This window comes from Haliotis asinina, chromosome 8 (genome assembly GCF_037392515.1).
Source record: "Haliotis asinina isolate JCU_RB_2024 chromosome 8, JCU_Hal_asi_v2, whole genome shotgun sequence".
Taxonomy (NCBI): Eukaryota; Metazoa; Mollusca; class Gastropoda; order Lepetellida; family Haliotidae; genus Haliotis; species Haliotis asinina.
In genome coordinates, this window is record NC_090287.1 from 48,889,027 (window position 1) to 48,907,843 (window position 18,817).

At 36.7% G+C, this 18,817-nt stretch overlaps 1 protein-coding gene across 2 annotated transcripts; it reads left to right on the forward strand.

The window, feature by feature from the left end:
* The first annotated feature begins 136 nt into the window (after nucleotides 1-136).
* Nucleotides 137-14,132, forward strand: LOC137294861 (UDP-galactose transporter senju-like). Of its 2 annotated transcripts, XM_067825998.1 has the most exons (5): nucleotides 137-245; nucleotides 7,054-7,171; nucleotides 9,057-9,103; nucleotides 9,519-9,658; nucleotides 10,421-14,132. In XM_067825998.1, exons 1-5 carry the CDS (start codon nucleotides 164-166, stop codon nucleotides 11,105-11,107), a joined length of 1,074 nt encoding a protein of 357 aa, XP_067682099.1. In that variant the 5' UTR covers nucleotides 137-163; the 3' UTR covers nucleotides 11,108-14,132. The 2 variants fall into 2 exon arrangements, with proteins under 2 accessions (XP_067682099.1, XP_067682100.1); XM_067825999.1 differs by lacking the exons at nucleotides 137-245; nucleotides 7,054-7,171 and adding an exon at nucleotides 7,578-7,711 and having other exon boundaries at nucleotides 10,421-11,156.
* The last annotated feature ends 4,685 nt before the right edge of the window (nucleotides 14,133-18,817 follow it).

The following is an 18,817-nucleotide window of genomic DNA, read 5'->3' on the forward strand; positions in this document are numbered from 1 at the left end:
TATTAAAAAAATTGCATTTAGGTGTTTTGTCTTCATGATAAGTGACTCGAACCTGAGAATGCTCGGAAATAAGTATTAAAAGATGTACCTGTTCGAAGTGTCAATATTACGTCCCTTGAAAATGCAAGGGAGGTAACTCCAAAGTACGCGCCCGACTACAGAGATGGGTTGGTTTGGGGATGTCTTCCCGACAAAACTAAGTTTTGTTGTGTTTATATCATACATGGCACTCTTTATTAACCAAGGTAAGTAATTAACTTCATCTTACCCGTACTCATACGCTGCAATTGTTGACATAAGAAAATTTAACTTGTAGCGCGCAAAGGCAGCCCTTGGAGAGTGGAATCCCGGAAAGTGAAAGCTGACCATCCTCAGTGTTGTCATTTGTAATGCCAACCACCATGTAGACCCGTTTACTTGCTGTTGTTATGAACAGGCTTTAAAAAAGTGCTAGTTTTCTTTTGGAGGGCCATAAAGTTGTCATTTATGGATGCACGTGAATTTATGAGCCGTTCTAACTCCATTAGATTATCCGGTTAACAGTAAATGCTCGGATGATGGCATGTGTTGGGAATAACAAAACAGCTTATGTGGATGGTATACAAAGATATCTGCAAACAGCATGCGGCACCTGTTGACTACAGTTTACCATTTTCATATGCCGGAAAGATTTCCGCCAATAACCCTTTTCCTTTTAGCATTTTATGCCTGAAGAATAGTGAGGGGTTTTTTTTAGAAAGCCTACCCTAACCCTAAATCTACGCCTAAACTTATCAAAATACTAAATCTTAAACCTAAACCCTAACCCTCAGAAATAATATTAATAATTAGAATACATTTCAAGCGTTTGTTAAGGGTCGAACTCGTACCCATGTGTCACCTTGAGTCCTGTATTGGAGTGTCCTTTGGACTCATACTCTTAATTTCCTGGACAACAAAATTAGGCAGACACTTAGATGTTATTATTAAAACTTTAATTGTATTTTGTATCATGATTACCACTTAAATTGTTACAGTCATCAAATTGCAAATGATTCCATAACTTATCTAGTAGCAGACTTAGTGACTTTATTTACTGTTAATTGAATGGAATTGTCAGTTGTCAATTTTTATGCATATAGGATGCAGAATTTACGTCCCTTAAATCTTTGGTGACAGGTAGCTAAGGTTGTCAGCTGTGGATCCTGCCCAGCTGATCTTGTGTGACTCAGTGATCATAATGGTTAGTCACATGGGTGCCAGTGAAGATCTAGGTTTGAAGTGATCTTCAGCAACCCATGCTTGTCATAAGAGATGATGGGACTGGGTGCCCAGATTTCCTGACTTTGTTAGTGCATATGACCCAGACATGATTATATGGCCCAGACATGATTATTTCCAGGCTGCTTTCGTACAGCTGGAATGTTTCCAAGTACAGCATTTTACAAATAAACATTCAAACCAACTAGATTACCCCCACTATATTTAGCCTGTGAATATATTCTCTAAACAAGCAACCCTTTTGCAATTAGTAGTGTTTCTGTTTTCTGTCCCAATCAAACAACCAGGTATGATTCCTAGGGTTCTGAATCCCCTTTCGGTCATTCAGGTTAGCTGTTCGGTCAGCTATGTCAGGTCTGGTTACAAATTAATCCATAGTTCAGTAAACATTCATTTTTTTTCGCTTTCTTTTCACAAGAATTGATAAATGGTTACTTTCCACCATCAGCTGTCCAAAAGACACATCTTCAGTTGTGTCTCTCAATTTTAGAAAAGTATCCAGCATTATTATGATGATGCTGTCAGCATTTTGTTCCCTCACTTCTTTATTATTATTGTGATGGTTCATAGATTAAAGATAATATGCAACAGAGAGTGTTCAGGTGATTGTGTCACTGTCTTGCTGGAATGGGTCATCATCAGCTCAGGGCCTTTGCCCCCTCTAACACATCCAGACAGGGAATGCGACTTCTTCCAGTAAACACTGCCTAGTCAAACCCACCAAAAATGTTTTGAAGAAAATAAATCGTCCAACACTGCAGCCTTCTGCATTAGCCAGATTGTCAGAAGGGCTGTGCTCCCGATGGAGAACCCGGGCACTCTCCTGAACTACACCAAAAGATCAGGAGGTACCAAACCAAGGGCATCAAGAACAATGGACAGTGTACTTGACATGCAAGCGAGACATTTCAAAGGCGAGGTCTGCTTGCTTGGCATGCTTTTCCTAAATCTTTCCAGTCACATTGCTGTCAAAAGGGAGGGGAAATTTAGTAATATACATAAATTCATTATTACTATCAATTTTCCTCTTTGCAAAGGTTGAAATGTGCTTAGTCATGATGGTGTCAAGTTACTCTGGACTGTCCACAAGTGCCGGAAATTCATAAGCCTGATGCACTGCACACAGAAGAATGATGCCACTAAAGAGAATCCACTGCATAGAGCTCTCACTCTCAGATTTATTTTCGGCATTGCCAAAGAGTGCAATTATATGAGTTTCACAGCATCTGGGTCAGAAGTATTTGACTGGGTCGTTTGGGTACCCAACAATTCAATTCAGTTCATTTATGAATTTGTAACAAGTACTTAATGGTAAATTTCTGTATGCCTGACTGAGTGAGTCCTTGTGCTTTTGTTATTCATTCTTTAATTTGCCATTCAGACATCCTGTTGATCTATATCTGTGTGTATGATGTTTATTGTATTTGTTTATTGCCAGCAGAATATGTCATGGATTGTTTGTAACATCTGTAGCCAGCATTTGTCATAAACTCATACTTCAGACTGTGGAATTTCTATACAGAATCGTCAAGAACACATGTTACATGCTACTTCCCAAACTGAAACACTGATGCTGACTCAGAAATTGGTACATTCAGAACACAGTTGTAGCAGGAGACTTTGAATTTGTGTCTGGAATCAGAAACCAATCCACTATCAATTATCAGAGGACTTGTGGTAAACGATTATTGATTATAATCAAAATACATACATTTTTGATGGAATCACCAATTTTAAGGGTTTTTCACAATTTTTTTTTTTTAATTAAATGGGCACAGATCCAGAACAATTTCTGTGGACTGGTTGTTGGTTTTGTTATTGTTTTACTCCCGTGTTTACCTGGCTGATATCCCAGAATTCGTGACTGGTTCATGACCTCTGCTGTACCACCCGTATGTGCAATTGATAGTATAAGTATACACTGATCAACAAAGATGTAGTCATTTTTACTTCATTATTGTGAAAACAATAAAACCATTTTGAAGTTTAATCATCTGCCAGTGGTAAAAACTCTAAGGTCTGAAAATTAACAAAGTCAGTCTACATCTGTATATTTTGTCATATAGTCCACATTAGTTTATAACCATATTTGTATGCATTTTGAATGTTAATGAAAACACACACAATCTGCTTTTATGTATATTCAATTCATAATATGAATATGACATAACATGACTGTAATATCTACACATAGTATAGACTGCCAACATGAATCATATTTCACACACTCCCAATGCACAACCTAGTGGTGGTTGTCTGTCATACAGATTCTGCTGAATCCTACAACAAATTGATGAAAACAAAATGTAAATATTAAAGGTCACATGCGACTAAAAAGTCAACCATAATTAAAACAGAGTTGTTGCTTGTTCATGATACATAAAATGCATTGGTGATTGTGGAAAAAACAAATAGACAAAATTACAAGCATATAATCACAAGTCAAAAGTGCAGTATTTTGTACTTGGGTTTACCTCCCTCGAAATGAAGCAGCCATGATACCGAACCAAGTCAGAGACGGTGGGTGTTTATTCATTTGTCATAATGTCTTGTCATTGGGCTATGGTTCATTTGCCGATACACTTAGTCAACTCTTTGTTTATGGTTTATAAGTCCGATAGGTGTTAATTTCAAGAATTGCATGGGGTCAGTAATTGAAGCGCATTGCATATTGTCACTAGCAGACAGTCAGGCAGACATTTGGGTGTCAATAAACCAGAGGTTTTTGTGTGACAGAGTCTGATTGTCACAATCAACATGTTTGGCTTTTTTGTAGCAAGTAGATTATTTAGTTGTTTGTGTACACACCCAAGATTAGGCTACAGCTCATGACCTCATACTCCGAGCAGGCATACTGTTTCAAGCTCTGAGAACCTACTTACTGCACATACGTTATGAGTGCAGCATAGTTGTTGAAACCACTTTTTCCCCCAGCACTCTTTTTGACCGCTCTCTTGTGCCATTGATACACAGTGGTAAAAAATGACGCACTATTTCTTCACCAGTTGGTGCACCATAAAAGTACAATAACCTGTGCCCGTCATGCAGAAGCCTGCATACCCTGCCTAACTTGCCAGTATTTTCAGCTGTTTTTCACATTTTCTAGTCATCAGTCAGCATTCGTTATCCTCACAATGCTATGCATGCTTTCCAACATCCAGTGTGGTATCTAAATCAGTGCATGGAGCTTATCATAGTTGCTTATTCGAGTCAAGCTGCGAGTTTTGAAGGGTGGTACCTGAATCTGAAGGTAGTTATTTGAATCAAAATGCTGTGGGTAAAATTGTCCGGTGCTATAAAGCAACAGACTTGAAGACTTACATTTTTCCAAACAATAGATAAAAAAGTGAGAAAGAAGAGAAGGGAACAGTTGTGGGGGCAAATGATGGCAGTTGTAATTTCAGAAATTGTAACAGAATGACATCAAATATTTTTTGCTTGCATCATTGGCTTGCTGTTTCCATCCACTGAGCGCATGCAATATGATTTTTCTGAGAGGAGATACCAACACTAAGCAGATGATCTATCACTTAAGATTTTGACAGCACTATAAGTTTTTAAGAACTCTTTACTATACTGTTCATTTGTATATTGCCTAGGAATATATGTCAAGAGAAAACAAAATGGTGTGATACATAAATTATCATTAGATACATAATGTAGTAATTTCATGATATGGGTGACATGCAAGGGAAAGCAAAGCATCTTCATTCAAATCTCCAAAGTTTTCAACATTTGAGGTAGGACAATGAATTGCCAAGGCTAAAAAGTCTCTACCTCCCTGGACTGTGAGCGGATATACCTTGGGTAGCTGTACTTTCTCTGGCTAGGAAGATAAGGGAATGAGTACTACAGGTTGAAATGACAATTGTATTGTGGTGGAATGAAGGCTAGTCCAGTTACTCTGTCACAGAATGGTGAAGATATAGCAGGGCTGGTAAATATTTCAGGAGGGGAAATAGCCAGTGCAAAGTCCCTCCTTGTTGAAACCTAGGCTAACACATGAAACAATCAGTCTGATCTGCCTGAGGATTCATACCAACCATACAGAGGTTACCTCTTTTCATTCAAGGTCACATTGACCTTAGTGGTATCATTGCAATTCCAAAGCTACCTTGTTTTGAAATGTTCTTGACCTGGGGGTACTCTTTGTGTTGTTCATTGTGTCATGTATCGCGTCGTATATAACATTGCATTGTATGTGAAGCGTAAAGTTACATGTTCGAACATGTAAATTGCTGCATATCGTGCATCTGTAATTCTTTGCATTCTGCTATTGTATACTTACCTGTATGTGTTTTACAATGTACAGGACAGGTCTGTTATACAGTTTTCTGAAACTGTAACATTTAATGCAGTATACAACATGTTTTGTTAAAATAACTTTTCAGCATTGCCATGGTTTCACACTGAAGCGATTTCCAGGATCCTTGAAGCTTAATAGGAAGTGTGCAGGAAACACATTTTGAGATTTGTTACTATCACGGTATCAGTGTTGGAAAATATTCACTCATTTTTCATTGCAAAATACTAATCTGTATAATGCAAGAGCTAAATGAGTTAGTTATAACAGGATCCTCATTGTCAAACTACCGTCCGAGGTAAATAGAAGACAATCTTGGTCTGTGTTCTCTACATCATGGTCACCTTATACACAAACCACAAGAACATAATCAAAATATTATTACTACTACCACATTTGGTCCACATTATTTCAGTAATGGTAACCCAGGTTTTGTGTTGTGGGTAGTTTATCCATAAGTAGACTATTATCCATAAGTAGACTAAATATAAGACGTTCCTCTGTCTTTACATGAGGTCAGACTGTACCCAGATACAGACATGGTCACAGAATCTAGAACTATAGCTACTGCAGGACTGACATGGTAGCCCTAACTTCTTTCTAATGATGACTGACAGTTGAGGCACAAGACCAAGTATGTAAGGATTGATAAAATATGCAGTGTTGGCCTGGTATCAGGATTATGTAAACAATCGATTTTAGGTAGTGCCCAGCTGTAGACTAAAGAAGAAATACTTTGAGTATAACTTTGTATACAAACCAGAGTCACCAAAGCTACATTTAATCTCTGCTCTTTTCAGTCACCTCAGAAACAACAATAACTGTTATTTTGTTCAAGTCTGTTCAAGTCAAATTGAAATTATGAGCAAAACCATATGTGATATTTGGAGTCTGATGTGCAGGCACCTCATCTGATAATCCTAAGATATGTATGTTGAAACTGGTAATTTTTCTACTTTATATTCATTCATGTCAGGAAACAATTCAAAATAGACAATCACTAGCTGTTTGTTTCTGTAACATCTCTAACCACTGATGCAAATGTGTCCAGTTTGTAAAGTTTGTTTTTCTAAACTTACGCTCATAAAAGTTGGAGTTGATTATAAAATAATCCTGTCAGGCAGACGTCTCAGTAAACTTGAGTGTCAGAGTTTAAAAATGAGAATTTCAAGTGTTTCCCTCCATCAGGTCTGTTTTGATAAATTGGTGGGTAAAAAGTAGACTTGCACAGGTCTCTAGGATAAAACTTAATAGTTTAAATGATAATTTCTTAAAAAAGAATGATAAAAACAACTGGGGTCCTGTCCACTTGTCTAGCCATGCCTCTTTGAAGGAAAGAATTTCTCTGAATCCCTGAGTTCAGCATTCAGTACAGCCTTGGGGTATGGTAAAAAAGAAGTTGTCAGTCATGAGGTCCATGAACCAATATTTTTATAAAACATTGAGTTGAATGTGTCAATAATCAATGTCTTTTGTGTGTTACATTTCAGCAATTCTGGTGACTGCATCGAAGACATCTAGTAACACTTACAAGTATAACACTGTGACAGTAGTTCTCCTGACAGAGTGTGTCAAGCTGGTCGCATCCCTGATTCTCTATCTCAAGGAGTAAGTTATACCATGTATACAGTAACACTTCATTTACATCACTATGACAGTAGTTCTCCTGACAGAGTGTGTCAAGCTGGTCGCATCCCTGATTCTCTATCTCAAGGAGTAAGTTATACCATGTATACAGTAACACTTCATTTACATCACTATGACAGTAGTTCGCCTGACAGAGTGTGTCAAGCTGGTCGCATCCCTGATTCTCTATCTCAAGGAGTAAGTTATACCATGTATACAGTAACACTTCATTTACATCACTATGACAGTAGTTCTCCTGACTGAGTGTGTCAAGCTGGTCGCATCCCTCACTCTCTATCTCAAGGAGTAAGTTATACCATGTATACAGTAACACTTCATTTACATCACTATGACTGTAGTTCTCCTGACAGAGTGTGTCAAGCTGGTCGCATCCCTGATTCTCTATCTCAAGGAGTAAGTTATACCATGTATACAGTAACACTTCATTTACATCACTATGACAGTAGTTCTCCTGACTGAGTGTGTCAAGCTGGTCGCATCCCTCATTCTCTATCTCAAGGAGTAAGTTATACCATGTATACAGTAACACTTCATTTACATCACTATGACTGTAGTTCTCCTGACAGAGTGAGTCAAGCTCATCACATCCCCCATCAAGTATCTCCGGGAGTAAGTAATTATGGTTGTGATATGATTTAGAAAGTGGAGAGGGCATCACATTAAGGGCCACGTGGTCATGATCTGTGTAATAGAATTGTAAACAAACCAAATGATGACCATTACTTTACAATAAAAATACAACATTCCCAGAAATTATTGAAAAAAATCTTTGTTTCCTCATAGCAATGATAAAATTTTGAGAGAAGTATTATATTAAGTTATACAGTACTCAATATGGGAGGCAACTTGTAGGCCTAAGAATGATACTTTACGACATCAAGAGTTGTCTCCCCTGGTGTAGCAGATGGCAGATTTGACAGCAGAAGATGAAAGCTGGTTCAAGATGATTTTGAAAGGGATGTGACTAATGCATAAGAGATAGCTGGTAGACATGACATTCCTCTGTCTACAATACACAGAACAATACTACAGTTCAGAAGAATATTCAATCAGTAGTTAGGATTGAGCACAAGATGGGCCAGGGAAGTTCAGTTCTATGAATCACCAGTGACTTGGTCAGACTGAGAGTAGGGGAAGATTGAAAATATCAGAAATGAGATGATTAACAGATAAAGTAATCAGGTATGTAATGAAACCCTCAGATAAGAATTATGAAGATGTAAGTAGGTGCAAAACCACAGAATTCACTCACCATTGATGAAAGATGAACAAAAAGAAAGACTTTTAAGCTGGTGTGAGACTTAAAAAAATAAGATTGTGATAATGTTTTCTTTTCTAATGAAAGTTCTGTCTGGCTTTTTCTGAAGCATGTTTTGGGCAAAAGATATCGTGAAGCCTGTTCACCAATGCACAATACAATGCCCAAAATTGTGGGGTGGGATGTCACATCACTTGGAGTGATGCCACAGTGTATTTTCTTATCCCTACTTAGAATGTGTGGGACTAATGTTGGACAGAGAAAAACCAAAAGGAAGTAAGAAATATGAAGAATATAAAGAAAGAAGTGGTCAAATGCTGTCACAGTGACACAATTTCCTACAAACTTTGACCAATAGTGTACTAAGCGCAGTATATATTGCAGGGCAAGGAGGTCTGCAAAGATACATAGAATGGAGGAGAATTACATCCCAACATGTGTATTTGAGTAAAATTTCTATAGTTTATATACATGTATTAGATACTTGCCAAAACAACTCTCTCAGTAATTTCTGATAATACTGTCTACTGAGGTATTAGCAATTCTTTCAAATCGAAAAAGAGTAACATGATATGTGTGTGTTTGCAGTCACTCCTGTGCTACCTTGAAGGCTGATGTCATCAAATACAGGCAGGGTAGGTGGAGCATTGGATCTGTACAAAGTGTGGAGAACACTTCAAACTCTCATGTTGGAAATACAATTTCTTTTGGGATTAACAAGTGTGTGGAATACAAGCATCCATTCATGTAAAGTTCACCAGAATTCCTGTTATTAATGCAATTTACTCTTGTTAAAAGGAGTTTGGTGGTACTACGAGAAAAGTATCTACTCTGTTACTAGTTGAAATTCCATGTATCCCACTTGGCTTCTTACAGCTTGTCTTCACAAACAGCAAGTCTTATGACTTGCTGGGTTTTTTTCTTGTTGCCATTTTTTCTTGAAAGATATGTCACATGTTGCACAACATTTTGTTTTGACTGTTATTCATTTAGGACAAATGTTTTATGACATGTATAATTAATGATGACCGTTGCTGTGTTTCTTTCCAGTTTTAGGTCTGTACTTCGTGCCAGCATTTCTCTACTGTCTGTACAACAATCTTCAGTTTGTGAACCTTGCAGCCTATGACCCAACCACATATTACCTGCTTCTACAGTTCAGAGTTGTCATCACAGGTGTTTTCTTCCAGGTGAGTCTTGGTTGTCACAGGTGTTTTCTTCCAGGTACGTCTTTTCTTTGTGGTCAAAGGTGTTTTCTTCCAGGTAAGTCTTGGTTGTCACAGGTATTTTCTTCCAGGTGAGTCTTGGTTGTCACAGGTGTTTTCTTCCAGGTAAGTCTTTGTTGTCAAAGGTGTTTTCTTCCAGGTAAGTCTTGGTTGTCACAGGTATTTTCTTCCAGGTGAGTCTTGGTTGTCACAGGTGTTTTCTTCCAGGTGAGTCTTTGTGGTCAAAGGTGTTTTCTTCCAGGTAAGTCTTGGTTGTCACAGGTATTTTCTTCCAGGTGAGTCTTGGTTGTCACAGGTGTTTTCTTCCAGGTACGTCTTTGTTGTCAAAGGTGTTTTCTTCCAGGTAAGTCTTGGTTGTCACAGGTATTTTCTTCCAGGTGAGTCTTGGTTGTCACAGGTGTTTTCTTCCAGGTGAGTCTTTGTGGTCAAAGGTGTTTTCTTCCAGGTAAGTCTTGGTTGTCACAGGTATTTTCTTCCAGGTGAGTCTTGGTTGTCACAGGTGTTTTCTTCCAGGTGAGTCTTTGTGGTCAAAGGTGTTTTCTTCCAGGTAAGTCTTGGTTGTCACAAATTTCCTTCCAGGTGAGTCTACATGTTTTCTTCAGAGCAGAGCAACAGCTGCATGGCCTTGTTTTTGTTTGTTTGGAAAAGAGATGAAAACAAATGTTCTTTCTTACTCCTACATTTGACAATACTGTGGACTTTTACTCCTGTTTTTTCTTTCACCAGATTCTTTTCCGAAAACATCTGAGCCGAATTCAATGGGCATCTCTAATTCTTCTCACAATTGGATGCATTATAAAAGAACTGAACCACCACAGCAATGGCACCAAAACCAATTCCACAGAATCTCCAAGCACAGAAGGAAGCACATCGTTCCTCAGCTTGGACAAACTGTTTGACATACATCTTCTCTTCATCTTGCTCCAGGTGTTCTGTTCCGTGTTCGCTGGAGTTTATAATGAATACCTCCTCAAGGACAAGGGCTGTGATGTGCATCTTATGATGCAGAACATTTTCATGTATGTAGACTCTATCATATGCAACATCTTCATGCTTGGTTTCCGTGGGGACCTAGCAAGTGCTTTTTCAGTGTCCAGCATCACTGCCATTTTTTCACGGCCAGGCGTTATAGCAATCGTGTTCAATGCAGCTGCTTGTGGCATAGTCACAAGTTTGTTTCTTCGATCACTGAATTGTATTTTGAAAACATTTGCAAGTGCCTTAGAAATCATGTTCACTGCTATTTTATGTTGGTTTATTTTCAACATTCCAGTAGATGTATACACAGTGGTGGCTATTTTTGTAGTTAGTGCTGCCATCTATCTTTACGCTCAAAATCCAATCGTAAATAAAGCAAAGAATGAGATGACTGAGGATCCAAGTAAAACTGACAATGCTAAAGAATCTGTTTAGACTGTAGTTCGATTCTGAACAAATTTGTTTATTTTCATCTAGATCATTATTGATCTCTTTGACATCAGGGCTCACAATAATCATGATAATCTTCTTTTTTTCTCATATATAAAGTGATTTTTTCATTTTCTCCACTTTAGTTAAAAAGCATGTCATAATTGAATAACTGATAATAATGTTAAAATTTTATGACATGGATGTGAAATGTAATATTTTTATATTGATTATTGTTCTAAATTTGTTGTGGATGACAATTGAACATAATCTCAGGACCATATCTTAGAAAAACATAATGATTGAACAGTGTTTTATTTTGTTATTACTATGTGAGTGGTAGGTTTGATGAATATCTGTGATCATGTGACTACTTTGCTTTCACAAGTACAGTCAGACCCGTTATGGAACTCAGATCCCCTAGTGTGTCAAATCCCCTGGTGTGTCATATTTGGTGGTTTCACATTACTTTCCAACTCGCTGTGCTCATGTGCAGAGTGTGTGAAAATAGCCTCTTGCTGATTGCGGTTTGGTCTTGTGCGTACCAATACTGTAAATGCACTTTAAATTGAAGCTTTTATGAAGATTATTTATGTGTGACAACTATTCATAGCTGAGTACATACTGAGTAGTTGCCCATGCTTTTCAATAACTGATGTCCTATGTTGGCTGCAACTGCATAAAAAATCTTGTGTTTTGTTAGTTGTGGGAAGGGGATGTGCAGTAAGGATGGTGGTAGGGAGGTGTGTTGATACAAAAGCTTGTACACATAAAGTAAGCTATTTATTTAGCTAATCCCTCTCTTTGTTTCATAAATGAATTGAGATCACTTGCACTCAACATACAATTATTTATTTGTTTTGTTTTTTGCTTTCCTTGGATTGTGTTTACACTATCGGTAAGCATATGACCAAACAGGAACCTGGCTAATTTTATGGGCTCTGCATATGCACGCAGTGAGTGAAAAATTAATGTGAAACCAAAAAATACCTTGATGTGTCAAATCCACAGTCCTGTCCACAGACGTTTTTACTATATGTGCTACAGTTTTAACCCATATGTATAGAATTCCTGGTTTTCGTGAACTCAGTATTCAATTTACGCTGTACATTGAAATCAATTAAGACTCTGGAAGGCCAAACGTTTGTAGCAATTGTGATGGTCAAGTATAATGGTCAATAGGCATGTCCAGCAATCTGTGGTCACGGGATCGTCATTGTTGTACAAAAGTTATTTACATAATGTGCACTTTGTGATACAGTGGCTTCTGTTATAGGGTAATATTCGATCAAAAGTGTCAAATGCTGGATAAGTGAAACTGTTTCTTTTGTCCACAAGAGCAGAAGAAAACAGGGTTCAACTGTATATGCATAATACCTAGTATAATCTTTTCTCTGCATGGATTGGACCCCTGAAGGTCCCGGTGTAGAATAGGCCTTCAGCAACCCATGCTTGCCATAAAAGGTGACTATGCTTGTCCTAAGAGGCGACTAACGGGATCGGGTGGTCAGGCTCGCTGACTTGGTTGACACATGTCATCGGTTCCCAATTGTGCAGATCGATGCTCGTGTTGTTGGTCACTGGATTGTCTGGTCCAGACTCGATTATTTACAGACCACCGGCATGTAGCTGGAATATTGCTGAGTGTGGTGTAAAACTAAACTCACTCACTCACTCACTCACTCACTCACTCACTCACTCTGCATGAATTGCCAAGTGCCATCAAACAATGTCAGGACTGATGGGGTAGCCTTGTAGTTTAGGCGTTTGCTCATCACTATTATTATTATTACAGTGTGTGAAGCCTATTTCTGGTATCCCCCTTCATGATATTCCTTGAATATTGCTGAAAGCAGCGTAAAACTAAACACACTCACTCAGGTCAAGTGGACCACATATACAGTTGCTCCCCTTTGTTCTGGGTTTCAATCCCAGATTGGCCTCATCTTTTTCAACTGGTTATGTCTGCATGATAGTGGGCTTCAACCAAGGCGTTACGTATGTTCATGCAACACCAGTCGAGGGACTAAGATGTTACGTGGTGATAGGATATACTTTGAAGGGTTTTACCTAACACACTCATTTCTCAGCAAGGCATGCCAGTACTGACCAGCTAAAGTGGCCTGCCATTCATGTGAGATAATGATATATTTTGATAATATACTTATGCAAAAGAATGAGGGAACACACAAAGCTGCAAATCGTCTTACACATATTTCCAGGTTCCTTATAAATCATGCTTTATATTTCACAGCCGGTGAGAATCTGGAAATAAGTAAAGGAACACTTGTCCTTTCATGTTTTCCATTGTTTATTTCCATGAGTATATTAATATGATAACTGACAATCATTATAATTAGCTAGAGTGAGCAATACCCAGCCCCGCAGCTGATGAAGTGTTCTATGTACTTGTAATTAGATTTCATACCCTTATGACTGATGCTAATATTACTGGTATTCCAACTCGATAAGGACGCTGAGTTAGGAACACGAATGAGTCAGCAACTATATGGTGATTTATTTCTATATTGAGAAGGCATATACAACACATTTAAGAAACATAATAAAAGATGATGTTATTTTATATGTGACAATAATATTGACCTATGTGTTGGATTTATAGTTTTGTTCAAACTCAGGAACCTCTCGTGTGATATATATTTGTTCATGTGTATCATGTACATGGAAACATTCTTTAACTTGACATTGTATGGGATCCAAATGCATAATAGCATTGTAAATAGGCGTCAGTCTGAGGGAGTTTGTCTTGAGTAATTCTGTAACAACATGTTGGGCAGGCATCCAGTGATTACTGGCTGTGTCATTGGTCCACAGTTGTTGGATGTTATCAGGAGTAGGATGGACTGGTCAGTATACATAGGAAAGGTGGTTACAGTTTTATTGTTGTTGAGAGTAAAAGTATTCAGATAAAAAGTCAACAATTGTATGTAGGGCAGACTGGGGTGCATTGGGACAAAATTTGTTTTATTCAGCCTATCTCCCTTTTAAGATGGGTCCGCAAAAAAATAAACACATCTTCTAAACAACACTTTAATAACACACCAGGAAACCAAATATTTATTTCACAAACATGAAATTAACTGAGCCAGAGTAATTTAAAGAGAATTTTTAAAAATGTCCTCATGAGACCCACCTTGGGGAGCATTGACACAAACTATTTGGATGGTTTCGGAGAATCATTAACAAAATGACGAATATATCTTCATAAGCAAATAAGTGATTCTATATATATATATCTTAGAATATAAGTTCTGTTTCAGAACCATAACTTAACAAAAATCAAACAACTAATTAAACTTCAATCTTCTCTCTCCATATCAAACTAAACTTCAATATTAACTGTAAATCCCCACTTCCACAAACAAAAGTAGAAAAGTTTAATAAAAACTAATCTTGCAGATGTACTCTGACCTAAAAAAACCCCAGAGCAACTCTGTAATGTGGTCAGATCAGAAGTAGTCAATGAGATCAATATCAAATCTCAGTTGCTTTGAAGAACAGGCAGTTCCTCCAACAGAAAGCAGTTTAGGAGGTTTAGCAACATCTTCATTGGCAACAGACCTGTGAAGGTCCGGGGTAGGATAGGCCTTCAGCAACCAATGCTTGTCATAAAAGACGACTGTGCTTGTCATAAGAGGCGACTAACAGGATCAGATGTTCAGGCTAAAATCCAGTTTTTATTGAATCATATCTGTCTATGTTTGAAGTACACAGCTGTCTTGATCAGTTTGGGTTTTATAAAAAATCTTCAGATCAGTGAATGTGTTCATCTGGCTCCTACTCTAGCAGTTTGATCCAATTTTCAGTATGTCCACCATGGCAGCCATTTTGAAAACTTGTGTATCATGTGAGTAATGGGGCAACATTTTTGTTTTGTTTGTTATTATGAGAAAATGTTGATCCAGTTATTATCATGGCTACCCAGCAGCTGTAATGAAAAACCTGGGTATTTTCCAGCATGAAGTTTCCCATGTTTGTGATATTATGTATTTTTTACTTGATTTGATCTTTGCACTCTGAGTGATGAAAATTCTTATGGTCATTACTGAAATAATTGTTTCAAAAACTTTTACCATGACTTCAATACTGACAATTTACTGATGTCTGATTAAACTGTCCTATCATGGCCATATTAAACTCTCTCCAGGTACAATATCTTCCTAGCTTCCTATTTTGTTACAAAATAATTACAGTGTTTAGTATATGAAAAATGGACAACTTTTATAGGTTACTCTTATGATTTTCCATGAAGGGTTCAAACTAGCTATAAAGGAACTTAAGGAACTTTATCTGATACCATCCCACATAGTAATAACAATATCACTCTCAGAAACACTATACTGACCTACATGTGATGTGTTTCATTGCCTTGGTGTCAAGCAACAGCGTGATACCTTTATGTCCTTAGTACGACACAGCTGGGATCTAACTAGCAACCTTCTGATCTCAGTACAGATTTAATAATGTTGTAGACAGTTACTTACTAGGTTAGTATTTGTCCTTGCTATTTAATCAGAAGATATTTGAGTTACATTGCTAATAAAAACATTTTATATATGCATATGCAGTGAGCAACAGTGTTGTGGAAGTAGGTCTTAAAATTTGGATGAAAATTTAATAATTTATTGTGGCCTTATGGTGTGTATCAGTATGCAAGTAGTCCAGTTGTGTTCAACCAGAAGTGACGTGTATAAGAGGATTACTGTTCACAGATGACCCTTGACCAGACAATAACTTATCTGGTTTAAAACCGAAACCCAAGACAGTTTGTAGGCTAGAAATCCTGTATAGTCTTTGTATTGTAGTCAGGAATAAGTGCCTTCTTATTTATACCTGTTAATACCTGTCTGTTAATATATTTCACACACCGTATATATAAAGCACCCATAACAGTATTTGTATTGTGATCAAGTTGCAGTGTTTGGAGCTTGCATGTTCAAGTATAGCTGACGACACGAATTATTATTGAGTTCGTATAAGTTTACAATAAAAGGCTTCCTGTTTCATATTTGCTTCCAAGACAGTTTTGTTACTTGTATTTGCATTGTCCATGGACACAGACCATCACACAGATGGTCCTATATCAATACTGAGAGAAAAACAGCTGTTTTGTACTGTTGATTTCAGTTATCCTTTTGATAAGCTTTGTATTATGGTACAGTCTGTATAAATACATCAATTATTTTCTTCCCTTTGGAGGAACATGTAGTCTAGACAAGACAGAGAAGTTTCAACAATGGTATAAATTTGACTTCTTTCTGAAGAGTAATGTGACAAAAGTAAACAACAGTATGAAGTATAGTATGATGTAGACACAATCATGAAATGTCAATGAGGTATTTATATTTTTGTAATGTTAGTAAACATGAACAAAATACACATATAATTATATGTAACATACTTGTGAAGCATGTCCTGCTTAAGTACAAAAGAAACAAGCTCAGAAATCTATGCTGAAAACAGATATAAAACATGTTGAAAATTGTGGATAGTGCTGTTCAGTTATCTTTTCTTGAGTTGAATAATCACTAAATTTTAACTTTTATTTTAATTTTAATCAATTAAATACAGTGTTGTCTTGAAACGTAAGTCACTTTTCCATGCAGTATTGACATATGCCTGTCAGTGCAATGAATTATACACGCTGAATTCTGACACAGTTTTGTACATGTTATACCAGGACAAGAATTGTCTTGAGAATGTTTGACTTCTGACATGTTCATTGTGGACAATTTTATGGATATACAACTTCTTTATTCTGTATAGGCGACATTTTGGCCTCAGTTTTCATTTCCTCAAATTCTAGAATGCCAAAGAAATTCTTAAATGCCAAAGAAATTCTAAAATGTTGTTCTTAAAAATAAAATGTAGAAGATATGGTGAAAGTGTAGATATTAAATACCAGTGTGTAGTGACCTTTTTACAACCTTGGGGAAATATTCAACTACACAAATGTTAATACACAATGGCTTCTTCAGAAAGTGGTCAAATGCAAATGCCATATTTACTGAAAATGTGTAATCAAAGATGTTACACATTGTTCATGTACATGATAGTTTGATGACATCAGAGAGCTTTCATGACAATATCTAAAAGTTTTCCATGTTTAAAGACCTACAGGGACCAACAGATCAATATGAAAGCTTGTCTTCTGAGATTCAATTTGGTATGGTCCTCTCTTCACTGTTTCAAAGATTCTTGATAAAATTGATAAGCTATACAACTTTCTCCTCCTTCAGAAAGACTCGTGATTGTTTTTTATTATTTATTTGTTTATTTGTGGTGTTTTCTATTTTTTCTGTAGTTTTTAGCAGTGTTTGTTTATTTTATGAGTTTTGTGTATTATTCATTATTTTCATAGATAATTCTTGCCAAGTATTTCAGATCATTGTTTAATTTGAATGTTGTTTTGTAGTTTTTGAGACATGTTCATTTCAAAGGTTTTCTGTATGCATTCCTTAGATTTCTCAAGCTTGACTGCTCTTTTTCTTGTGTGTATATTGGAATTCTTTTTAAGACAAATTTCAAGGCATAATAAGTAGAACAATTAAAAAAAATTATGTGTTTTTTGTTTATATACAGTTTACATACTGACAAATTGTATCTTCATACTACATAACAATTCATCATCTCTACCTTAATGATTATTTAGTCAGTAAATAGTTTTGAACAAAATGTAATTAAGTTGAACATACTAACAGTAATACACAGATTATGAAACAAGTGGTTGTGAACAGCTGGTGAATATAGCAATCTTACCACGGTACTACATTAGAGGTGTGATACGTGCATTCATATTACACAAGACCTGTATGTATATAATAAACATGGATATCATAATTCTTTAATTCTTTGCATTTTACTATTGGAGTCTAATTCCTATTGATGTGTATATTTATGATATTAAAATGTAGTAAGTAAGTCATAACGATTGTGAAAGATTGTGATGATGATGATGATGATGATGAATAGTGTTTCGGTGTACAAATTGTATCAGTACTAAAAACACTAGTCTATTAGAAAAGAATAACGAATCCTGGGAAATTACCCTGAAATTGAACCTCTTAGTTTTTGGGGTGGTGGTGATATCAGTTTGTGCAAATTAGCTTATTATTTATGAACACCTGACATGTGATGTCATTTCAGTTGGTCAGTTGTCTGGTGATGACATGTTCCGGTTGGATGTTTAGGTCAACAATGGATGAACAACAGAATTTGTCTTTTATCAATAGCAGTTTATATACCATGATAACCATCGTTAGTTTGTGACTGTTATTTCCAAATAAACATTAATTATTATTGAAATCATCAATAGGTTATATATTGTTATGTTTGTTATAGTTTTCAGTGAAATCCATGCCTGTAATATGATTGCATCAGGGCAATCTAATACATTGTTTGACAAGAGCCAAGAAGATTTCCTAAAAAAACATTGTTATTATGTATTTGTCCATGACAACAGCTTTCAACAGACTAAAGCAGGACAGGGTGGCCTAGTGGTTAAACGTTTGTGTCATCATAAAGACATGGGTTTCATTCCCCACAGTGGTATGATGTATCCCTTTCACAGGGACTGGGAAAGGCAGAGGCCAATTTTTTTAAGTTTACAATTAATACAAGGGCAGGGACCCATTCTAAATTGAGAAAATGGCTAATACTCCTGAAAATGGCCCATTGTTAAAGTTCACTTTCCCA

Coding starts and splice junctions, on each gene's coding strand:
- LOC137294861 (XM_067825998.1), top strand. CDS start 164: ATGGGTTGGTTTGGGGATGTCTTCCCGACAAAACTAAGTTTTGTTGTG. Junction 7,172..9,056: donor CTGATTCTCTATCTCAAGGA/GTAAGTTATACC, acceptor GTGTGTTTGCAG/TCACTCCTGTGCTACCTTGA. Junction 9,104..9,518: donor TGTCATCAAATACAGGCAGG/GTAGGTGGAGCA, acceptor GTTTCTTTCCAG/TTTTAGGTCTGTACTTCGTG.